The sequence below is a fragment of the Thermobia domestica genome, chromosome 7, assembly GCF_964235325.1.
Source record: "Thermobia domestica chromosome 7, izTheDome1.hap1.1, whole genome shotgun sequence".
NCBI lineage: Eukaryota > Metazoa > Arthropoda > Insecta > Zygentoma > Lepismatidae > Thermobia > Thermobia domestica.
Window position 1 is genome coordinate 24,855,674 of NC_137460.1, and position 24,648 is coordinate 24,880,321.

The following is a 24,648-nucleotide window of genomic DNA, read 5'->3' on the forward strand; positions in this document are numbered from 1 at the left end:
ACCTAAAGCTGAACATAGAATCAAAACCACATACGCACAAACCGGGAATCAAACTCAGGTCTCCTGTCCCGAAGACAAAATCAGGAACTGTAAACAGATTGACATTTCACATTTGGCTTTCTTTTTTGTTGTGTTTATTGTTGATGTTGTTCCTGCAGTTTAAGACACTATTGTACACAAGTGAAAAATTATTTCAAGCGTGAACTCACTATCAATTGATTTTTTTAAAGGAGAAAATAAATATTTCTTTTAATTTGTGAATGCTTGATGCGATTAATCCAAATTGCACGACAGAATAAACTCAGGTTCACAGTAAGATGTACGTACCATGTACTTGAAGTTTCAATTTCGTCCAGTAGTTGTCATCTAACATCAGAAAATGTTTGCTGCCATCTAACGGCGAAATCTGTATCTTCTACTTTATTCGTTTCAAAAAATGAAATATTTCACTTTAATGTCTCACGATTATGCCTACTGGGCTAAGGGAGACGGATGAGTAGGACAAGTTGAATGATGATGAAAGGATTGGTGAAATGAAAATATAGGAGGAAACGGGAATATATCGAGAAAACCCAAAGGCACGCTATTAACCAACATAAACTTACTTGGATGGAGATCGAACCAGTTTCTTTGTTTCAATAGTAGAAAATGGCATATGTATAGTTATGGTTAAACCCACCGTTACCCATAAAAATCTTAACGGATTGAGTTCATGAACGAACTCAGTTGAGATAATCGCTCTAGTTAACTAACGAACTCAATAGCCTATGGAACCCGGAGGTTCAATGCGGCGTTCACAAAAGCTCTCCATTGACTTCTATCCTTAGCCAATTATATCCAGTTTCTACTTTGTATTCCTATTTCTGTGAGATCCATCTTAATATTGTCCTCCCATCTGCGCCTAGGCCTTCCTAATAGTCGTTTTCCGATTGGACTTCCATTTGAATCATTGAAAGTGTTTCTATTTTCCTCCATTCTGCCTACATGACCTGCTCACCTGAGCCTTTTAGACTTGATGACCCTAACAATGTTTGGTAAATCGTATAAATTATGTAGTTCTTCGTTATGAAGTTTCCGCGACTCCCCATTCCCGTTCCTCTTTGGTCCAAATATTTTTCTCAGGATCTTGTTCTCAAATACTTTCAGTCTACGTTCTTCCTTCAGAGTAAGCGACCATGTTGCGCAATCATACAGCACAATAGGCATGATTATCGTTTTGTATATTTTAAGTTTTAAATTTTTCAACAAAATTCGCGACGACAAAAGATTTTGAACTGAATAGACTAATAACACAAATTTCCTGCTTTCAGTCAGTAGACCTGTCGCTATTTCTCGTAGACAATAGCTTTTATTGCCCCCTTAATTGCTTTATTACCTAACGACTTTCGATGTCAATATGGCCGTGTCGGCCTTGGAGAGGCCGGTCCCGTCCTTGGGGGAGGTTTCTGGGGGAAGTGGTTTTATTACTTGTGCAATAGAGGTTGTTTGGAAAAGTGGAATGACCTTCTTTCTTGTTGAAACACGCTCCTATACGATTCTTGAATCGAAATTATAATCAAATTAGAATTAAAACTATGATTTAGATAATTAGAGCATTGGTATACGTCATTGAACGCGATCCCTAGCTTCAAACATGAAACAACACGATTTTTGATTGAGGATACGGCTTTGAATGCTGTTCTTAGCTTTAAACATGATTTAATACGTTTATTGAATCGAAATTATAATCAAATTAGAATTAAAACTATGATTTAGATAATTAGAGCAATGGTATACGTCATTGAACGCAATCCCTAGTTTCAAATGCGATCCAACACGGTTTTTGATTGAGGATACGGCTTTGATCGCTGTTCCTAGCTTTAAACATGATTTAATACGTTTATTGAATCGAAATTATAATCAAATTAGAATTAAAACTATGATTTAGATAATTAGAGCAATGGTATACGTTATTGAACGCGTTCCTTAGCTCCCACAAGTTTTTTCCCCATTAATTTAATTATGATCTGACTTGTAAAGCTCGTAACTAATTGAACACTCTTATTTGAACTAGAAAATTATGAATAATGAATATGATTACACCCTTTAAGCTCCAATGTTTAGCAACGATTTTTAATGGTGCGTTGTTTTACGGAGTAAAGTATTAAGATGGGAGGGAAAAAGGAAGGATAGGAAGAAATATTTATTTATTTTCATCTATTTTTTTCTTGTTGCGAACTGCACTTCTTTCGTTTAGCTTGCTTGGCTCTTAAATGACAGACTTAACTTTGCTATTTTTCAGCGGCGCTCAGTACGAAATTCGCAGATACGCAAGGTTCTGTGTTCTCTCCAAGCGCCATTGCAATACTGAGGGTGAAGATTGAAGTTCAGTTTCTCACACCCTATGCAAACAACCTTGCGATATGATTGGCCAGGAAAAAACCAGTTTGCTCCACCTCCAATGTTTAACAATGGGGACCAATCACTCCCTTTAGTTTGACTGAACGGGAGAACCAACCCTTCCCACGCTTCTCTTTCCATCATCAATGTCTTGTGTGAACAAGTTTCTACCCGCTCCCCACCCTTCCCCGCATCTCTTGACCGCATTCTGTGTGATCAGGTTTCTACCCTGCAACAAGTGACACACATTTTTTCCCCACCCCTCACTGCCACTCTTTGGCTGCATCCTGTGTGAACATGCTTATACCTTCTCTCCCCCCAACGGCGATAACTGACACATTTTTCCTCACAAAGGGTGTTTTTCAAACCAGTTCTGGTGGATGGTTTGCGGACAACAACCTTTTCCCCGCCCATTTAGACAAACAAACAAGTAGGATGTCCTTGTACTCATTGCCAATAACCTGATGAATAAATGGTTGTCCTTCATTTTGACTACTGCAAAACAACACACACACAAAAAAGAACCTGTAGAATTACAACATACAATAATTATGCTGTTCTTTTCGGCAAGATACAGGTTATTGAAACAGTTGTTGAAATGATAGCTATCTAGCTTACTGAATAAAGCCGGAATTTTAAAATTTAGGAACATTGTCGGCTGAACCCAACTAACGAATTTTATTGCTTGGTAAACAACTATTTGCTGTGAAAAATACGACAATTTGGCGTCTTTAAGGTATGAATTCAGACATGCTGGCGATGTTTTTCAAACTTTAGGCATTGTGTGAAAATTCCATGGTATTACCTCTATAGAAAAGAAATATTTCCTTCGATTCGGCAAGAGACCGACAAAGGAATTCTTTTCTGATTCTTTGCAGAGCGAGGCAATGCTGTATTACAAGGCAAATTCATTTACTTTATTTTTTTTTCTTCCCCTATTCCATTCCCCTTATGTTAATGAATAAATAAAAAATATATTATATAAATGGAGTACACATTTCCTGTATTAACAATTTTGCTCGTGAAGGCTTCTGCCTTGCTTCTGCCTTGCTTCTTTAAAGTGATTTTCTGGATTTTTCTGTGTTTGTTCAAAGAAGAAGATAATATATTCAAGTAAGTTTTATATCATTATAATTGATTAGATATATTTGCATAAGTATCGAATGGTGGGACTCCTCCTAGAAAATTAACACATATTGTTTTTTCTTATGAAAATAATTAACACGGTGTAGAAACGAGCTATGAGTTTGCCAATGTGTTTCAACTTGTGGGGAGCATAGCCCCCCCAAACCTGAGGGATTCGCGTGTGACTTATAACAGCTTCTGTGTTTGCCAAACAGGGGAAACCATACATGGGGGCATAGCCCCCCAAACCTTAGGGATCCGCGTGTGACTTATAACAGCTTCTGTGTTTACCGAAAACCGAGGGGAAGCATACATGGGTGCATAACCCCCCAAACCTTAGGGATCCGCGTGTGACTTATAACGCCTTATGTGTTTATCGAAAACCGAGGGGAAGCATACATGGGTGCATAGCCCCCCAAACCTGAGGGATCCGCGTGTGACTTATAACGCCTTATGTGTTTATCGAAAACCGAGGGGAAGCATACATGGGTGCATAGCCCCCCAAACCTGAGGGAACCGCGTTTGACTTATATTGTCTTATGTGTTTACCGAAAACCGAGGGGAAGCATACATGGGGGCATAGCCCCAAACCTGAGGGAACCGCGTGTGACTTATAACGCCTTATGTGTTTATCGAAAACCGAGGGGAAGCATACATGGGGGCATAGCCCCCCAAACCTGAGGGAATCGCGTCCGACTTATATCGCCTTTTGTGTTTGCCAAACAGTGGGTTTACCAACACCGGAAAAGCTAGCTTCCTGAACGGTCACCACGAAGGAACGAAATATATATATATATTTTTTTTTAATTGTTTGAAGACTATGTTTGAGTTTTGATTCCGTTTTGGTTGCGTTTTTGGACAAGTTAACCACAGGAAAGAGTGAAGAATGGAATTAGCATTATTATTATAGTTAAGAATATGTGGGGGACACGAAAAATATCTTGGCAGTGTTAATCTTTTTAGAGAAAAAATGCGTGGTGACATCCCTTAAGAAAACGCCAATGACGGATGGACTTATAGTTTTAGAAATGCGTGGTGACGTCCCTTAAGAACCGCCAATGAGATACTTTACATAATAGTTGGTATTTTAGAAAATGCGTGGTGACATCCCTTAAGAACCGCCAATGACGGATGGACTTATAGTTTTAGAAATGCGTGGTGACGTCCCTTAAGAACCGCCAATGAGATACTTTACATAATAGTTGGTATTTTAGAAAATGCGTGGTGACATCCCTTAAGAACCGCCAATGACGGATGGACTTATAGTTTTAGAAATGCGTGGTGACGTCCCTTAAGAACCGTCAATGAGATACTTTATAGTTTTAGAAATGCGTGGTGACAACCCTTAAGAACCGCCAATGAGATACTTTACATATTAGTTGGTATTTTAGAAATTGCGTGGTGACAACCCTTAAGAACCGCCAATGACGGTTGGACTTATAGTTTTAGAAATGCGTGGTGACGTCCCTTAAGAACTGTCAATGAGATACTTTACATAATAGCTGGTATTTTAGAAATGTTTGACAATCTACCTTAAGACCCGCCACTGATGGACTTTACGGCAAAATCAAGTGTGCAATTTCTTTGAATCTTTATAACTGAAATTGTGATTAAACTGAACTGCGTACTGTCCAATATTTTTGATGGTAGATTTTATATAAATACATTGTGTCTGAATGATTTGTCATTAATCTGTATTCATATTGGATTGTCTTTTCGGAAAATAAGCAATTTACACATAAAGAACACTTTAGAACAGATACATATTCAATATTTACTACAGATAATGTTCAAAATATATTGTTTAGTGTAAAATAATTAAGTTCAACAGAAAAGATAGACATTTGTTTGCTTGTATCCCCAATATTTAGAAAATCAGTCAGTATTAAGTGTACAGATGTATTCACAAAGTGTTCAGAAGTGAACAAAAAGTGTTTAGATCCGCGAAAAAGTGTTTTAATGTGTTTTCACACTGAAAAATGTACTTATATAAAGAGTTCTTAGTTGTAGTGGATGCAATTTCCAAGATACATGTGAATATTGCAATTTTTACGTAAATGTGTAGACTTTTCTTTCCCACAGTTAGACTCGAAAGAAAAGAACTACGTTCATTGATTCATTTTTCCCTTTGAATTCGTGTTAGAATAGCTTGTTTATCACGAAACGTAGTGAATACTCAAACGGTTCTTTTCCAAGACATGACAAATGAAAGAATGTAATTAAGTGAGAGAAATTTAAGCTAGATGTTCTTTTATTTCTGAATAAGTCTTGGGAATATATTTGAAAAATATATAAAATATGAACTTGCGTATTTAAACATGTGATACAGTATTCAGAATCTTAATCATATGGTAGTCACATGGTTTTTGTACATACTAACTCTATATTAAGCAAGGTAATGAGTGAGAAAAATGAATATTGGTTTTGTAAAGTGAAATGAAATACGAAATATTTTGTTAGGGGTTGCAGAAAGAGAATCCAATGCAGTGTGAACGCGCTCGTTTGCGTGGAGGAAGAGGGGTGACTATACCCGGAGTGAATTCCCCCTCATAACTTTTCCAATTACTGAATGCACTCTTTTGCGTTGGGGAATAGGGGGCACTATGGCCGGACTGAATTCCCCCTCATAACTTTTAATTACTGAATGCACTCTTTTTTACGTAGAGAAAAGGGGGTATACCAGTCTTTAAGAGTAATGCCTCCCTTTACTGAACGTTACTTGTTTTATATATGGATTTCGCAGTGAGGCACTAGGATTTCAATGTAAATGTATGCAGCAGTACTAGTAGAGGGGGAACCCTCACTGAAAGACTGGGGTTCATATCCCAGAAATGATGAGGTACTGCACCACTTAAGTAAATATTTGCTCTGTCACTGAAAGACATGGGTTTATATTCCTTATTTAACCCAATAGTTTTACTTATACGCGTTTGATCTTCAATACTTTGATAGAATATTAAGACCAACAGAATATACAAGCATGTGCTATGGTTTATTACACAATGAAAACATATATACTATACTCACCTGAGAAATATAAGGAACTTTGTCGCACACGCGTCAGCACTGCGGGACTTTCAACGCACAACTAATCTTTAATTATGACTTTTGCCGCTAGATGTCACTAGTAGTAGTAGTGATTGTGCAATACATGATAGGACATGATATAACTTGAATTTGGCGTGTGGGGGTATCATTTCCTTTCACGGCAGCGTACGTGTAAGATCAAGGACAAGCTTTAGCGCATCTTAATTAATTAACTATATAGTTTTAATACTATTAAATAAAGTATAAAGAAATTGATTCAACCCTATTGTATTCCAGATATTGAAGCTGTGCCGAACCTTGAGTGGTGGTAGCAGCACAAATAGAACACCCAGACATTATTGTTTAGACTTACAGCGACGCAGAGTCGACATTTTTCTTCTATTTCTGGTGTTGTGAACGAACAACTAAAGGCTTAAAAGGTGTGTATTTCTTCACTTATTGTTTTTAAAAGAAAGAAATTATACATATTTGAGCTGTATTTAACCAATATTAATGAACAGAGAGAGACTTATTGTGTCTGGATATTTTAAAAGAATAGATTACAACTCAATTTTTTTTATTGATTTTTTTTTCATAAATTGAACAAATTGTTTTCTATTTACATATCATTATTTGACTATAGATTGAAAATAAGTGAATGCTTTTTATTTACATATCATTAAAATATAACTATAGGTTGAAAGTAATTGAATGTGCTCTCTCTCTTTTATATTCAAGTGATATATTAACGTCAACTTGATAACTCAAAATAGTTTTTTCTTTGTCTTATTTCTTTCAGATGGATTTCTTCTGCCCATCCGAAGAATTGAATATGGTTGATGAAATTTATCTCCAGGAATTGGTGCGCGGTTTCAACGAGTACCCGAGGGTCTTCAGTACCTGGAAAGCCATCATGGAATTGAACAGGCTGGGATATCGGGGCTCGGGGAGATGCGATGCACTCCTACGCGCCCTTCGTGCCTTCGAAGGTAATGATACATTACTTCTCCAGCACTGCGTAAGCAGTGCTGATATATTAGATTTATTTTTGTATGGATTTTTCCGTACATGTGATACTTACGAATCGGCGCAGTCAAAACTCTTTTATTTATTATCATGTGGGGAAGGTCAGGTGGATAGGATAAAAGATACAGAGTTATCGGACTTTTTTGATTTTGGCACGCGCTTTGTTTCGGAACCGTGCTTAATCCCATCCACAAATAATGCCATAGTCATGCCCCCTCAAGAAAATCATAACTTGAGTCCTAATAATCTATATCAATTAACAAATGAAGATTTAGCTTTCTTGGATGAAGTAAATGGGATTGGCACTCAAAATTCCGATGAAATACCAGCTGAAGAAATGAGGAGTTTGGTTCAAAACGAGGACAATGCTGTGGATATACCCACGCAACAAGTCCAGGGAGAAAATCCTGTATACAATCCGCCTGAATACTGTGTACAGGATAATCATGACTATGGGGACCAAATGATTTTTACTCCTCAGCCTAACCCGTCATATGCCAATGTTCCAGCAATGGTTGGACATGGCAACATAAACAACAACAATAGTACAACTGGTACTACTAGTAGTCCTAATAGTGGTAGTACAGGTGGTAGTGGTAGTGATAATAATAATGGCGGGGATAATCAAAGAAATAGTAATTTCGAAGTTATAAGAGAAAGCAGACAAAGGTTTCGTAAGTTCCATCTTACGGGACATGAAATTGCCGTCAGACCTGTGGGTGATGAAAGGAATATTAATAACCCAGAGGCTTATATCGAAAGCTTAATTAATTTTGCGTTGGAACATGTGATCTCCAATGCACGCCCCTCGGACTACATTGGCTTATACATAGAGAGTAGTAATAGTACCAACAACAAACCAGTGTACGTTCCGTTTAGAAGAAAGGGCAATTTTTCTGCTAGGACAGTCCTCACTTCAATCGAACGTGTATTAAATTCGAATGAAGTGTTCCTTTTGGGGCAAGAACTATTGTTTCGATTCCATATAGCTGAGAGTATGCACGGCCAGGGAAGAAATACTACATCGAGCGCCGTTGACAAATATGCAAAATATCAAGATTACTTAGAAAAACGATTAATTCGTATTGAAAATAGAAATATTTACTGTCTCCCTATGGCCATTGTATGGGGCCAAGTAAAGCTCCACGGTACAAAAGATGATTTGTATAATTTAAAAAGAGAAAACTCCGATACATGGCTTCTTAAAGCAGAAGTTCTCTGCGAGATGGCAGGGGTTAACGTTGAAAGTAAGCAAGGTTGTGACTTTTACGATCTGGAGCTCTTTCAAACATATTTGAAAGGGGAATATCAAATCGTAGTTTATGAGGAGCATGAAAAGAATAACCGGGAATATATAGTACGTTACCCGGGAGAACCGGCAGAAAATAAGATTTTTATCCTTTATCGAAGAGGTAACACTATTGGTCATTTTGAACCCATTCGTAACATTAGAACTTTCCTCAAGGCACGAAAGTATTGTTATTATTGTTTGGAAGCTTATGATGAAAGGTCACGTGCACACAAGTGTAAAACTCGTTGTACTTATTGCGAACATACTCACGAACGCGATTATACTGCGAACAGAATTAAATGCAATGTATGCAATAGAGAGTTTGCTGAAGGTGAATGCTTTAATAATCATCTGACACCTAATAAATCGGCTAGATCTGTATGTGAAAATGTAAAGCTCTGCATCAATTGCGGCGTCATCTTTGATAAGAGAGGTCGAAAATCTGATCACATGTGTGGTGAACATTTTTGTTCAACGTGCCGCGCATATGTTGATACAAACCATACATGTTTTGTTCAGAGACAGCGACCTCTTCATACGAAAAGGTTTATGTACATTACCTATGATGTAGAGACGATGTTGAAGGCACCGAATGAGCGCGGTGAAAGGGAACACGAAGTTGTACTGGTGTGCTGTCGTCATGTTTGTCACGCCTGTATAAGAAAAGGTATCGATGAGCCCTGTAAAACGTGCGGTGACAATGTTGGAAATCGTTCGTTTTCTTTTAAGACAATGACGGCTTTTATTAACCATGTGTTAGTAGAGCGTCCTGTCTTTCAGAAAATCGTGGCAATCGCGCATAATGGTAGTCGCTACGATGGTCTCTTCTGTCTTAGAACTCTAATAGAAGACCAGCATATTGTACCCAGTGTCCTTATTCAGGGTCAAAAGATTTTTAATATCAGCATAGGTAATCGTATCTTTTTCCGCGACTCTTTCCTTTATATTGGTGTCAAATTATCCAAATTACCAAAAACGTTAGGCCTTAGTCAAAATTTAAAGAAGGGAGATTTCCCATATTTATTCAATACTGAAGAAAATCAAAATTATGTTGGTCCCTACCCTCCGATTGAGTACTATGACCCTGAAGGGCGAAGCACAGAAGAAAGAAAACAACTGGAAGCCTGGCACCAAGAACGTGCGGAAAGTGGCGAGGAGTTTAACCTGCAGAGGGATATGCTGGCTTATTGTGAGAATGATGTTAGAATTCTAACAGAAGCGGTCATTAAGTTTAGCGCTATCATCGAAGAGAAAACGGAGGGTTTGCAATGTTTCATAACATCATCTACCATTGCAAGTCTTGCGATGCGGACATATCGTACCTTGCACTTACCGGAGAATACTATTCCTATCATTCCCGCGTTGGGATTTCATCATAAGACCAAGTATAGTACAAAAGCTATGCAATGGCTTATGTATATGGAAGACCAATTAGGTATAGAAATCCAGCATGCTAGGAGAGGTGGGGAAAAGTATATTGGTAGGTACAAGGTCGATGGATGGCACGAAGGACTCAACGCTGCCTTCGACTTTTACGGGTGTTATTTCCATGCCTGCCGCCTTTGCTTCCCCTTTAACCGTGACGCGGTTTTGCACGATGCCCAGGACTCGTACAATACGATGGAGAAACGATATGAGCAAACCATGCGCCGCCGTAGGTACCTGAAAAGTATAGGTGTAAACCTATACGAAATATGGGAATGTTCTTGGGACAATAAGGTAAAGACGGATAAGAAAGTGCAAAAGTTTGTTCAAGAACGTTGTACTAATCTACCTGATTTTCTTATTCCTAAGAACTGTTACAACGGTGGTCGCACGGAGGTCTTTCGTTCCTACGTCAATTGTGCGAGTGATGAGCGAATTTCCTACGCCGATGTAACATCGTTATACCCTTGGGTGATGGCACGTAAACCTATGCCGGTTAAATCACCTAAGATTCACACGGGACCGGACTTTCCAGATGTGGAAAGTATTCACGGTGTAGTCAAATGCACAATCGTCCCTCCAAGGGACCTCTACTTTCCGATCTTACCATACGTTGCGGGAGGTCGATTACTTTTCGGCCTTTGCCGCACATGCATGGAAGAAGAAAACACTAACGAATGTACCCATAGCGATGCTGAGTGTGCTCTCACAGGAACATTTTGTACACCAGAGTTACACCTTGCTCTTAAAAAAGGTTACAAAATAATCGATATACATGAGATATGGGAATTTGAACTTTTAGATCCTGAAGAGGGGAATTCAGGAGGGCTGTTCGGGACCTACGTGAATTCCTTCCTTCAGATGAAGCAGGAAGCCTCTGGTTTTCCTGCTTACTGTACCACTGAAGAAGACAAACAAAAATATATCGATGAATATTATGCCCATGAAGGCATACGATTAAATTATGACAATATTAGGATGAACCCGGGATTGAGGCAATGTGCAAAGCTATACCTCAATTCATTGTATGGTAAGTGGGGGCAACGCACAGACATGTCGCAGAGTATAATCGTTAGTGATGAGGTTACCTTTCTTAGGTATTTAACTACGGCAAGGTATGAAATTCAAAGTGTGGTGCCAATTGATGATGACCATCTCATTCTCACGTACAGACATTGAAAATGAAAACGTTCCGCTGGAGTTTTCCAATGTGATACTAGCCGCATTTATTACTTCGTGGGCTAGACTTAGACTTTACGAACTACTGACGACTGTAGGACCTGACAGAGTAATCTACTGTGACACTGACAGTATCATGTACTTACAGAAAAAAGATGAGGAACCCTTGTTACCGCTCGGAAACTATTTGGGTGATCTGACGAATGAAATTCCTGAAGGTTGGGAGTTTACAACCTTTATTGGTCTTGGCTGTAAAAATTATGCAATGCGGCTAACAAATGCCCAAGGGGATGTTCGGCATATATACAAAATTAGGGGGATAACACTAAATGATAGGACCTCTCAGAAAATTAACTTTGAGAGTTTCTATAAATTAGTGTCTGGACAATTAGAGTCCACAGTAATAGAAAACCCAAATAGCATCGTTCGTAGACCGGGGTTCCGTATCTTTAGCTGTAGAGAGACAAAGACACACCGTGAGGTCAACAAAAAACGAAAACGGATTGACGAACCTGACATAACCGACGATGAACCAATACGAAAACGTGCAAGTGTACCTTACGGTTATAGGCCCACGAATGAGTGAATGTGACTTGTATGAATGTCTCTTTCATGTAATGAAACCCCGAACCATCATCGATTGTAATAATATTTATTTTTTAATTTATTCCTAATTTATTTAATTTATTCTTAATTTATTCCTAATTTATTTAATTTATTCTTAATTTATTTTATTCTTTTTATATTTTCGTTTGCTGTGCAAACAATGTATAAACTAGTCACTTCAGCTTTAATCTTATATCCCAGTGATTTTTTTATCCATTTCATTACTATGTATACTCCGAACAATCAATGATTGTGAAAATATTAAAATTCAATGTGTGAGTGTGAGTGTGTATATAAAGCAGAGTCTCTATTGTATGCATTCATTTGATTACAAGATGTTAAAGTTTCAACATCCCTCTACTATTTTAATCGCTGGTCCTTCAAGGGCTGGTAAAACTTGTTTTGTAAATCGTTTACTTAATGAACATGATCAAATGTTTAGTATAAAGTTTAATGATATTGTTTGGTGTTATGGTGCAGTAATACCAAAATTAGATGCAAATGCAAAAATACGTTTTGTAGAGGGAATACCTGACATGAATAATTTTGAAATCAAAGAAAATTCATTATTAATACTTGATGATTTAATGTCAGAAACTAATGGTGATGTTGCTAATTTATTTACAAAGTATGCACATCACAAAAAGTTAACTGTAATATTTATTATTCAAAATTTATTTCCAAAAGGAAAACATGCACGTGATATTAGTTTAAATGCACATTATATTATAGTATTTAAAAATCCACGTGATAAATTACAAATACAATATTTAGCAAGGCAAATTATGCCTCGGTATAGTAAAGAAGTCGTGAGTGTGTTCGAAGAAGTAACACGAGAGCCTCACACTTATTTATTATTTGACTTGACACAAAAAACAAACGATGCATTGCGAATACGTACAAATATTTTTCCGAATGAAATCATGTATGTGTACGCTAACGTAAAAGACATGCATACAGAAATTTTTGTTTAGTCTGCATCAAGATGTTGAAGGTGAAACAACACTACAGCACGCTCCGTGCGCTGTGCAAATGCAAGAATACGAAACGAAAACAAATTTTACAAAATGCTTCAGGGGATTTAATAAGAACAATATCTCAAGTAGCTAAGAACACAATAAAAGGAAACATCCCTTTAAATTCTCGTCAGAAGCAACGTTTACGTAGACATAAAAAGATCTTACGTGCTCTATCTCAGCAACGTACTGCATTGAATAAAAAGAAAAAGTTGTTACTACAGAAAGGTGGTGCTCTTTTACCGTTAATCTTGGGACCACTTCTTGCAGCAGTGGGAAGCAGTATTTTTAGTCGTTAAGTATGTCAGAATTACGTAAAATGATTTTAGTTCCTGAAAATGCTGTACATGAAATTCAATCGAATCTTAAATCCATAGATTCACATCAGTCACGTTTAGATGAAGAAATGAATAACATCTTAAAACGTCGTGATCTTAGTGTACAACAAAAGTGGAAATTATATCAACAAGCTTTGCATCGTTATTTACAGTATACATCTTCTTCACATAAACCTATTACTTTACCTATCATTCAAGAAGAAGAAAAATCATCATCATCAACAACTTCCAAACAAGATAGCAATACTTCTATTTTACCATTTGTATCAGACATTTTACAATCAGTACCGAAAACACTTCGTAGGAAAACAGATCTATTATTAAAACAGTTGACAAGTTGTAATAAAATTCAGTGGGATAAGTCTGGTACAGTACGTATTCATGAAAAAACAATACCAGGTTCAAATATTATAGATTTAGTAAATGATGTTGTTCGTACAAGAAAATATTCAAGAAATCCTATAGGTATTCATGAATTTAAAAATTTATTAGAAGATCTTAATGTTCCTAAAGAATTTATTGGTACACCTATTAGCACGCCAGCATCAAAAGTGAAAAGTAGTAGTAGTAGTAGTAGACAACGTATTCGTAAAGTAAGAAAATCTCCTAGTCCTGCAGTAGTAGCTAATTTATTTAAACATTGGAAAGAATATAGTATGTAAAATGACAAAATTATCCAAAATATATTATGATTATTCAAATCCTGATTCTTTATCAAGTATACAAACATTACAACGCAAAACAAAGTTATCTAAAAAGAAAATTAAAAAATGGTTAGCTTCTCAAGATGCTTATACATTACATGCACCAGCTCGTAAAGTTTTTGAACGTAAAAAGTATTATGTTAGTGCACCAAATGAAACATTACAAATGGATTTAGCAGATATGCAAAATATTGCAAAGTATAATAATAATTATAAATATATATTATGCTGTATTGACATTTTTTCACGTTATGCATATTGTGTTCCGTTAAAAACAAAGAAAGGTCCTGAAATGGTAAAAGCAATAACAAAAATTTTTAAAAATTTCAAGTTACCTGTGTTTAACGTACAAACAGATTTAGGTGGTGAATTTTATAATCGACATGTAAAACAATTGTTTAAAGAATATGAAATTAATCATTATAGTGTTCATTCCGAAATTAAGTGTGCGTTAGCAGAACGCTTTATACGTACATTAAAAGAAAGATTGTATCGTTATTTTACTGCAAAGAATACTTATCGTTATATTAATATATTAGATCAAATTGTAAAAAATTATAATCATTCATACCATTCAAGTATTAAAATGGCACCTGCACAAGTAAATGATTCCAATGTGAATCAAGTGTGGGAAACATTATACGGAAATAAAAAGAATAAGAAAAATATAACTTGCAAATTTAGTTCGGGTGATTATGTTCGTGTTAGTAAGTATAAACATAAATTAGAAAAAGGATATTTACCTAAATGGTCACAAGAAATATTTATTGTTGACAAATGTATAAAGTCAGATCCTGTCACTTACAAATTAAAAGATTGGAACGGTGAGGAAATTAAAGGAATATTTTATGCAGAAGAATTACAAAAAGTAATTATAAATTCAAAGAAAACATATCTTATTGAAAAAGTATTGAAACGTAAAAATGGGTGGATGTATGTAAAATGGTTAGGATATCCATCAAGTATGAATTCGTGGATTAGATCAGATTCTATTCAGTCTGCAAAATGAATTCGAACTTTACACACGACTTTTACGTTACTCTTCCTTCAAATGCAAGTAGCAATCTTTTTGATAATAATACAACATCATCATTTCGAGTTAAATTGGCACAACCTATTGATTTACGTGATGGGGAATGGGGTGTTGCATTAACACAAATTAATATTCCGTGGAGTTTTTACAATGTTGGTGAAAATGAAGAAATTATAATTACTAGTGTTATCGATGGTAAAGTTGAACGCCACCATGTTCCAATTACACCTGGATATTATTCATCAATTGAATCTATTCTACAATTAATTCCTGAAAATGCTCGTATGTTACACTATTTAAAAAGTAAAAATCAAATTGTTATTAAACATTCTTTGAAATTAGAAGATCAATGTATGATTGGTGTTACACCAGGATTACAACACATTTTTGGATTTATTAATGAAAATACGCATGATGTTAAAAAAGTTATATACACAAAAGTTAGAAATGTTGATTTAATATTAGCACGTGGAAAATTTCCATGTGATTTAGATTATAATATTCCCAATACAATTAATGTTTGCATTGATATTGTAAAACAACAACAAAATATAGGACCATTAGTTCGAAAACTTAGTGTATATAATGTACAACACGGTCATGTAAAATCTTTTGTGTTTCACTCACCACATTATGTTAAAGTTGAAAAGAAATATTTTGATACGATAGAAGTAAACTTAAAAGATGAACACGGGTTAAAATTACCATTTCGTTTTGGAACTTCAAACCTAACACTTCACTTTAAACGAAAATGATTTCTGAAAGTATTGATGATAGTTTTTACATTACACTAGTTTCAAATGCTAGTACAGATGTATATCCTACAAATAGTCCAACACATTTTATTAATCAATTAAAAAATAATATTCGTTTATCAGAATCCGATTGGTATGTAGGATTAAGTGAAGTACATATTCCATTAACATGTTATAATGTTACTGAAGGTGAAAATGTTATATGGTACAAATTTAAAAATGCAGAACCTATGAAAAGTAAAATTCTTGTTGGATATTATCCATCCATTCATCATTTACTAGAGGAATTAAACGCAATATCAAGTTTTATAAAATTTAGTTTTTCAAATGTTGTGCATGTTGAATGTGATGAACGTGTAGAATCAGTGACATTGTCGCCTACATTAGCTTTACAATTAGGTTTTTCTGAAAAATCAGATCTTGTTAAAGAATCTCGTGGATTCAAACAACCATATGTTGATATCGGATATCCACATCAAATTTTTATATATACAGATATTATACAATATCAATTTTTAGGTGATACAAAAGCACCATTATTACGTATAGCAACAATCTCTGATATTAAATACGGAAAAGTTCAAACAATTACCTTTGAAGATATTCATTATATGCCACTTGCAAAATTTTGTTTTAACACAATTGAAATACTATTAAAAGATCATGCAGGGCGAAATTTGCCATTTCGTTCTGGGACACTGACCGTAACACTACATTTTAAACGCTCTCCTGCATCTGCTAAATAATAATTATAGAAAAAAAGATGAGAGCAAGACGTGTTACTTATCACCGTGGGCGCGGAATACCATATTTTTCAGGACCTGTATATCAAAGGGGACATGGTATAGGTAGTTTCTTTAAAGGATTATTTCGTTTTGCTTTACCATTTCTTAAACAAGGTGCAAAAACTGTAGGACGTCAAGCATTACAAACCGGTATGCAAGTTGCGGGTGATGTATTAGAAAATCGACCATTTAAAGAATCTGTTCGTGCGCGTGTAAAAGAAGCTGGTAATAGTTTAAAGACAAAAGCAATTAATAAAGTTGGGCAGTTGCTAACTGGTAACGGCAAGAGACGGTCACGCAAGAGGAAAGCTCCTGCAATTGTAAAGTTTGGACCACCAACAAAACGTAAACATATACACGACATCTTTTCATAATGGCGCTCCTAAATTCAAGTAGTTTTGAATGTTGTACCAATGAATTTGATTTCTTTTCTATACCAATGACACAAACAGCTATTGAAGCAACTACAAATGCTGAATATCGTCCTATTTCCACATTAACCTCAGAAGGACCTATTGAATTTGTTATTCCAGGAGAAACAGGGGAATTTATTCATCCTGCATATCTATATCTTTATGTACGTTGTAAAATTACTAAAGCTGATGGTACAACTTTAGCTAATGATGATACTGTTGCACCAGTAAATAATTTCTTACATTCTTTATTTAGTCAAATTGATATTTCGTTAAATGATAAATTAATTAGTTCCTCATCAGGATCTTATCCTTATCGTGCATACATTGAAACATTATTAAATTATTCTTATGATGCTTCTCAAACACATTTAGCATGTGGGTTGTGGCATAAAGATACTGCAAAAAATTTTAATAAATTAGATAATACAAATGCTGGTTTTCAAAAACGTGCTAATAAGGTGAAAAATAGTAAATCTTTTGAAATGTATGGACGTCTTCATACTGATATTGTAAGTTTAGATCGTATGCTTCCTAACAAAGTAAGTTTACGTGTAAAACTACATCGTAGTAAAGATAATTTTTGCTTAATGTCTCCTGAAAATACAAGTTATAAAGTTGCACTTGAGGAAGTTATTCTTCATGTACGACGTATTGATGTAGCTGCAGATTTAGCTATGCAATTAAATACACGAATGGGTTCGGAAACAGCCAAGTTACCTCTGACGAGAGTGGAGACAAGATCTTATACTATACCTGCACAAGTAAAGTCTTACAACATTGATAATCTTTTCCTGGGTAATGTTCCTAAAGGCCTGGTTATTGGTTTCATCTCCAACACAGCCTTCAATGGGAAATCACATCTTAATCCCTTTGAATTTCAAAACTTTAACGTTAACAAACTGCAATTACAAGTCGGGTCAAAATCATTTCCTCCCAACCCCCTCACTCCTGATTTTAATAACAATTTATACCTTCTAAGTTACTATACTTTGATTTCAGGTACTGGTATATATTATCAAAATTATTCACATACTGTTACTCTTGATGAGTATCCAAACGGATATGCTCTGTATGCTTTTATTCTATCTCCAACAGGAACTTTAGACGATAACACGTGGGATGTGGTACGCGATTCCCCTGTAAATTTAAAAGTATCATTTTCAGAAACTTTAACTGAACCTGTTACATGCATTGTGTATGCACAATTCGATTCTTTAGCACAAGTAGACAAAGATAGAAATATTTATACTGATAACACCTTCTAATTTATTCAGTTGAGTAGGATGAGGGTTGTTGTACACTTCTCGGCGTATCATGATAACGAAGATGACTTTATTGTAAAAGAATTAGCCATTGTAAATCCTGACGTTCCCTTTTTCCAAAATTGGATTTTTAAACCACCATTTCCTTTAAATAAGTTAGCTGAGCCGATCGTAAGTACAAACAAATATCTAGGTGAGAATGTGTATGGCATTACCTGGCACGAAGGCGATGTAGAATATTCCCATCTTAAAGAAATACTTCAATCATATTGTTCAAATACTACAACAATATACACCTACGGAATAAATAGAAAGTGTTTTCTTCAAGAAATTCTTCAAAGAGAAGTTACAAATTTAGAAGAAATAAACTGTCCAAAGTATACTGCATTAAGTTTTCACGTTCATCGGTGTGCACATAATAAACATCGTTTCGGACAATATAGGTGCAGTGTTCATGAAGCATTACTGTATAGTGAATATGTAAAAGTGTATGACTATGTCTTACATGTGAATAACAGTGATAGTTACATACCTACTACAATTAAAAATAATAATCTTCATCATGTATAGTGACGAATTGTTAAAAGTGTTACTAAGTGATAAAGTGACTGGTGCAAGTGTTACTGGAATTTACCCTATTGACAGACTTCCTGTAACGGTAGAACCTCCTGCTGCACTTGTGATTAATCTTGATACATCTGATTCTGCTGGTTCCCACTGGGTCGCAGTGTACATCAATAAGAAAAAACATGGGTACTACTTTGACAGTCTTGCTATGGACATTCCCAAAGAAATAAAAAACTTTTTGTCGAAAAATACTAAAATGTACTTTACGAATAATCATCAATATCAACATGATAATTCTGTGTTGTGCGGGTATTTTGTGTTGTTCTTTTTGCATCATATTATCCGCACTCAATCATTTCAAAAGTGTTTAAAAATGTTTAACAAGAAAAATTTGAAAAAGAATGATGATATCGTTTATAAACATGTGAACAAATTTTTTAAAAAAAGAAAACAGAAATAATTTTTTTTTATTTTTTTTTTATTTTTTTTCTTATTATATGTTTACAATTTTTTTATTTTTTTATCATATATACAATTTTTTTTCTTAAATTTTCAATAAATTTTTTTTTAAACTTACATCCCTGCATTTTATTTACAATTCCTAAGAAAAACATTACAATCTTGATAATGCATTAGTTAATGCTGTTGATCTTTCATATTTCCACCAATAATTCAACTGTTGTGCATTACGATATGCACATCCTGATTTCTTTACAATATTTGTATGAAAATTACAATAATCATTAAATGTGTTTCCACATAATTCACTTAATGGTGGACAATGTTTTGTTTCTAAATCAATGACATTATCTAATGCAAATATTCTTTTAATCCAAAGAGATTTCTCTAAACCTTTACAATAAAAGGATGAATTCTTTGAACATAATTGATATACAAGGTTTCGTATGCATGATACAGTATATCCAGTTTTGCTATTCCATTTCAAACCATGTAAATTTAAAGTTAACCAATCAATTTGTTTTTGACATCCTAATGATAATAAATTATAATCTATTGGTGATTTTACCAAGCAATGGAAATTTACTGTATCATCGCATGCAGTTAAACAAAACTCACGAATGATAAATTCATTATCAGACATTTTAAAACCTTGAATATCGATAATATATTGATTTACACATGGTGAAATTTCATTTGTGTGATAAATGAAAAACGGAATAATCTGTCCAACAAATTCTGTATTTTTTAAAAGATCACAAATTTTACGCATAAACCATATAAATGAGATTTCACTATGTTCTTGTTCAAAAACTTCAAAAAGTTCACTAAGAGTTTTATCAAGAGATAAGTACTTCGTTGCAAATGTTCCAGTATTATGAAGATGAGTACAATCATGAGGAAGATTTAACTTGCATTCCATGCATTCAATTGGATTGGTGTTACGTAAGTATACTTTTATAGTTTTTAATACACAGTTCACATTAATGTTTTCATCACTGCATAACACACATGAAACACTAACTCTATTCGAATACATTTTCTCAATCTGAAATATTCGCTTTCCGTTTGTCTTTTCTTATGAAAATGTCCAGTAATTCCGGAAGATAGTCTGTATCACTTAATAATTCCACATACGTTTCATAGAATTTTTCTCTTGTTAATATTCCAATAATATGGGTGTTTGCATACAAGTAAAACACATCTTCTTCAACACTAGGACTTGCAATAATACTCCATGCACGGGTTTCCAATGACTCTGGGTGTACATTCATACAATCATGCGCAAAATCGTGAGGGGATCCTTCTCTACATCCATCGCATATTAATGTATCGTTGAAATCCCATTTTTCAATAGCCTTCTTTATACATTCACGGTCCACCTTTTGACTATTACAACAACAATCTAAACCCCAAAATCGTGATGTTCTTGATAATACTGCTGGTGATGACGGTGGCGTTGGTGAAACTGTTGTTAGCACTGGTGAATCTATTGCATCAAAATCATATTCATCATCTGACGATGATTCGTATATTTCTGTTTCAGCATCGGATATTGCTTCAGTGTTAACCTCGTAGCGTTCTTCTTTCTCAAAGAGATGCATGGTGTCTCTATATATATTTTCCGCTATAGCCCGTATTTAAAGTATTTTCATAGCCACAAGGTAATCACGTGTTCATCATTCGCCGCGCAAAACTTCTTTTCTATTACCAATTAGCATAGGGGCATGATTCAACATGTTTACCTGCCACAACCTCAATCCTCTTTGCATTCTTCGCCGACAATGTCTTGTATTCACCTACCCTGGCGCCAAACTTGTTTTTATTACTCTGTCGGCACTCTGTGATGTGTACTAAACGTGTCGTCGGTTTTCCTTTGTATTTGTCTTCATGTTTTAACACGCACCTGTTACCCAACAATGCCATCTTTCCCTGTTGCACAACCAGTTTCCAAAAAGCGCGCGAAAAGTTCAGTTCATGTCTTAAGTTCACCAGCGAAAGACGTACAAGAACCACGCTCTGTATATGTACCAGCAATGCTTATCATACCGCACTATACATATTCTATACACGAAATTTCTAGTATGCTCACACAGTGTTCGAGAAAATAAAGATACGATCCGTCAAATTAAAAAAAGTCCCGCATGAATAAAGATTATTCCCTCCACCGTTTTAATATGATCACAATCAAATTTAACAACGAGTATGCTTTAGCATACGATTCATCAAAATACAAGTTGCTATGCAAATGGTCAAATTAATTAATATATAATCACAATCAAATTTAACAATGTGTATGCTTTAGCATACGATTTGGGAAAAATAATAAGGAGCTTGTAGGGCAAGCAATCCGTAAAATAAGATGTTCCAATTAATTTATTAAGAGAATGCATATAAGAATGAGCTTCTAATGAAGCGAATTAATTAATATAATCACAATCAGAGGTTGTTCTATGGAGTATGCTTTAGCATACGATCCAATAAATAAGGAGTTTGCACAGCAAACGATCCAATAAATAAGCAGAGTATGCTTTAGCATACAATCCAATAAATAAGGAGCTTGCTTAGCAAGCGAACCAGTACAAATTGTTCCAATTAATTTATTAAGAAAATACAAATAAAAGAATAATTAATTTGATCATAGCATAGCTGTTAGAAACAACCCTATCAAAATCATGTCCTTCAACCTCTTTTCTAGAAACTACTCCATCCCTCCTAACACTCAACCTTTTCCAGGAACCCGTCTAACCACCTAACAAACAGGGTAATAAAACCACCTCCCCCTAAACCTCCCCAAGGCCGACACGGCCATATTGACATCGAAAGTCGTTAGGTAATAAAGCAATTAAGGGGGCAATAAAAGCTATTGTCTACGAGAAATAGCGACAGGTCTACTTCAGTCTACATTTAATTTCTTCGTGGACACGATTTTGGTCTGTTAATGGTGATTCTAGATATTTGAAATTATCCACTTTATCGCTAGTATTAGATCTATTTGATGTTTTAAGGCATCCATAATTTGCAGTATTACCACATCAACGAACTTCCATGCATTTAGTTTTCTCTGTATTTACTTCTAAACTCATGTCCCTGCAGGCGTTTAATAACACCCCTGCGTTTCTTTCTACTGTTCTACTGTCATCCCCTATTAAATTTATATCATTAGCATACGCCATAACCTGGTGAATGCTATTCAGCTCTAAGCCCTGGTCTCCCGGGTTCGATTCCCGGTGGGAGCTCATGTGGTTCGAATTCCATGTTAATCATTAGGTCCCGTCTCATACAGCCTCGCTGCTCTAACTCAAAATTAGCTCAGCTCTAAGTCCTGGTAGCTACCTTTGATTTTCCTTATAACATATCGTATTCCAGAACAAAGTTGAATAATAATGACGACAACGCATCTCCTTGCTTAAGGCCATTGTCGACGTGAAAAATCGTGGACAAGTATTTTCCTACCCTGACTTTACTTTGGGATTTATTGCTTATATCACAGCCCAGAAATCGTCGTTCAGTATTTTACAAACTTCCATATACAACATACGAAGCTAATTTCCTCTGGAATCAATAACAATCAACTCAAATAGCAAGAATGAAAAAGACATTGGAAGGAAGGAAGCTTCTCTGTGTTTGAAGGTACTATTCTGGCATTAACATAGTAAAACTCAAGAAACCTCAGTTGGGGCCGCGGGGGCTCAGTAGTAGAGCGTTCACCTCTGGTTCGTGGGGTCCCTGGCTCGATACCCGCTCACGCCAAGTGAACTTTATGGTGGACAAACACCGTGTTCGTCGGTTTTTTCGGGGTTCTTCCGTTTCCTCCCACTTTATTCATTCCAGCAGTGCATTCATTTCTCATCATCACAATCTCCTTTAGCCCCACAGCATAATCGTGGGACGTAAAACTGAACGATATTATTTCATTTCTAAACCTCAGTTACGATAGAATGTCCAGATAATTAGGGTTTACGATATGATTCAGTGTTTGTTGAAATTGTGTGTCCTTTTTCAGCAGCGAGGCTGTTTGAGCCATTGATGTACTTTTTATGCTGTAAACTAAACCACAGTAATGCGTTCAATGCTGTCTCATTGGGAATTGAACCTGAAGCCACAGAAACGAGAGGTTTGTGAAAGCTACTAGATCAAGTAGGGAGAGCGCCAAGTGATTCTAATCCGAAGATTCTCGAAGCATCCCAACTTCCCTATCTTATGTTGAGTTCGTGAATATCAATAGCTTGAAAATGGTTGATTTAGGCATAAAAATAAATGGAAAAACAGATTTATATTTCTGAGGAAAGTTATATGTAAGTTAGTTGTACGTATTGACAAGAAGATCTACGTCTCTTGTTGTCATTTTTCGAAATATTTCAATCGTGAGACTGTAATTTGATCGGTTCCAACCCCCCCTCTCCCCTTCCCTTTACAACTATCGCACTTCGGTCTTCTGTTCTGTTGTGCATATTCCCGTCCCCTCCCTGCACTCTTCCGTCCGTCGCACCAAACAACGAAATCTCAAACCCAGTCACACCGCTCCTTCCGCACCAACAGCCAATCAGGGTCGTTCTCTCAGCTCATTCCAAGCACAGCTTACAAACGCTTTTTCTTTCTCTTTCTTTTACTTTTTTTTTTTTTTTTTTCAGGAAAGGTTTCTAATCAACGGAAGCACCACTCTCCGCCAATCAACGCAAAACAATCACCATTTTGCCAGCTCTCCAAGTCAATATTAGATTAGGATAGTGGAGGGGAGACGGAATGCTGAATAAAAAAAGAGAGGGAAAGAAAAGGAAAAGACGAAGAGGAGACAAAACTTGGTAGAAGGATCTAGGATATTCCAGGAAATGATTTCCTTTATACTTCATTGCGCTTTGTAAACAAATTCGTTAATAAATTGTTTGTATAAAATGTCAAATCTATGTATTTTATTTCACTTTTCTTTTGTTTGTTTCTCAGCAGGCTTTTAGATATATTTATGAGCTTATTTGAAACCGGAAGCAATTAATAATACCCAAGAGACAATTTTTGGGGCTGTCTTGTCTACAAAATATATGAAAACGCTTTCCTGTCTCGAAAAGTAGGATGAATTCCCTCGAACCAATATCTAGATAGTGTACGCATCTTTGGCGCGGGGGACCTGGGATCGATTCCTGACGAAAGCTCATGTAATTTGAATCCTGTATGAAGCTGTCGATCCACGTCTCATATAGCCTTCCTGCTCATAGGGACGCTAAGCTTAAATCAAGCAAACAAAATCGAAATATATT

At 35.6% G+C, this 24,648-nt stretch overlaps 1 protein-coding gene across 1 annotated transcript; it reads left to right on the forward strand.

The window, feature by feature from the left end:
* The first annotated feature begins 6,871 nt into the window (after positions 1 to 6,871).
* On the forward strand, positions 6,872 to 24,119 carry LOC145689123 (uncharacterized). The gene is made up of 4 exons (XM_081763254.1): positions 6,872 to 6,971; positions 7,331 to 8,231; positions 23,400 to 23,510; positions 24,028 to 24,119. The coding sequence occupies exons 2-4, from the start codon at positions 7,331 to 7,333 to the stop codon at positions 24,117 to 24,119; spliced, it is 1,104 nt and encodes a 367-aa protein (XP_081619380.1). The 5' UTR covers positions 6,872 to 6,971.
* The last annotated feature ends 529 nt before the right edge of the window (positions 24,120 to 24,648 follow it).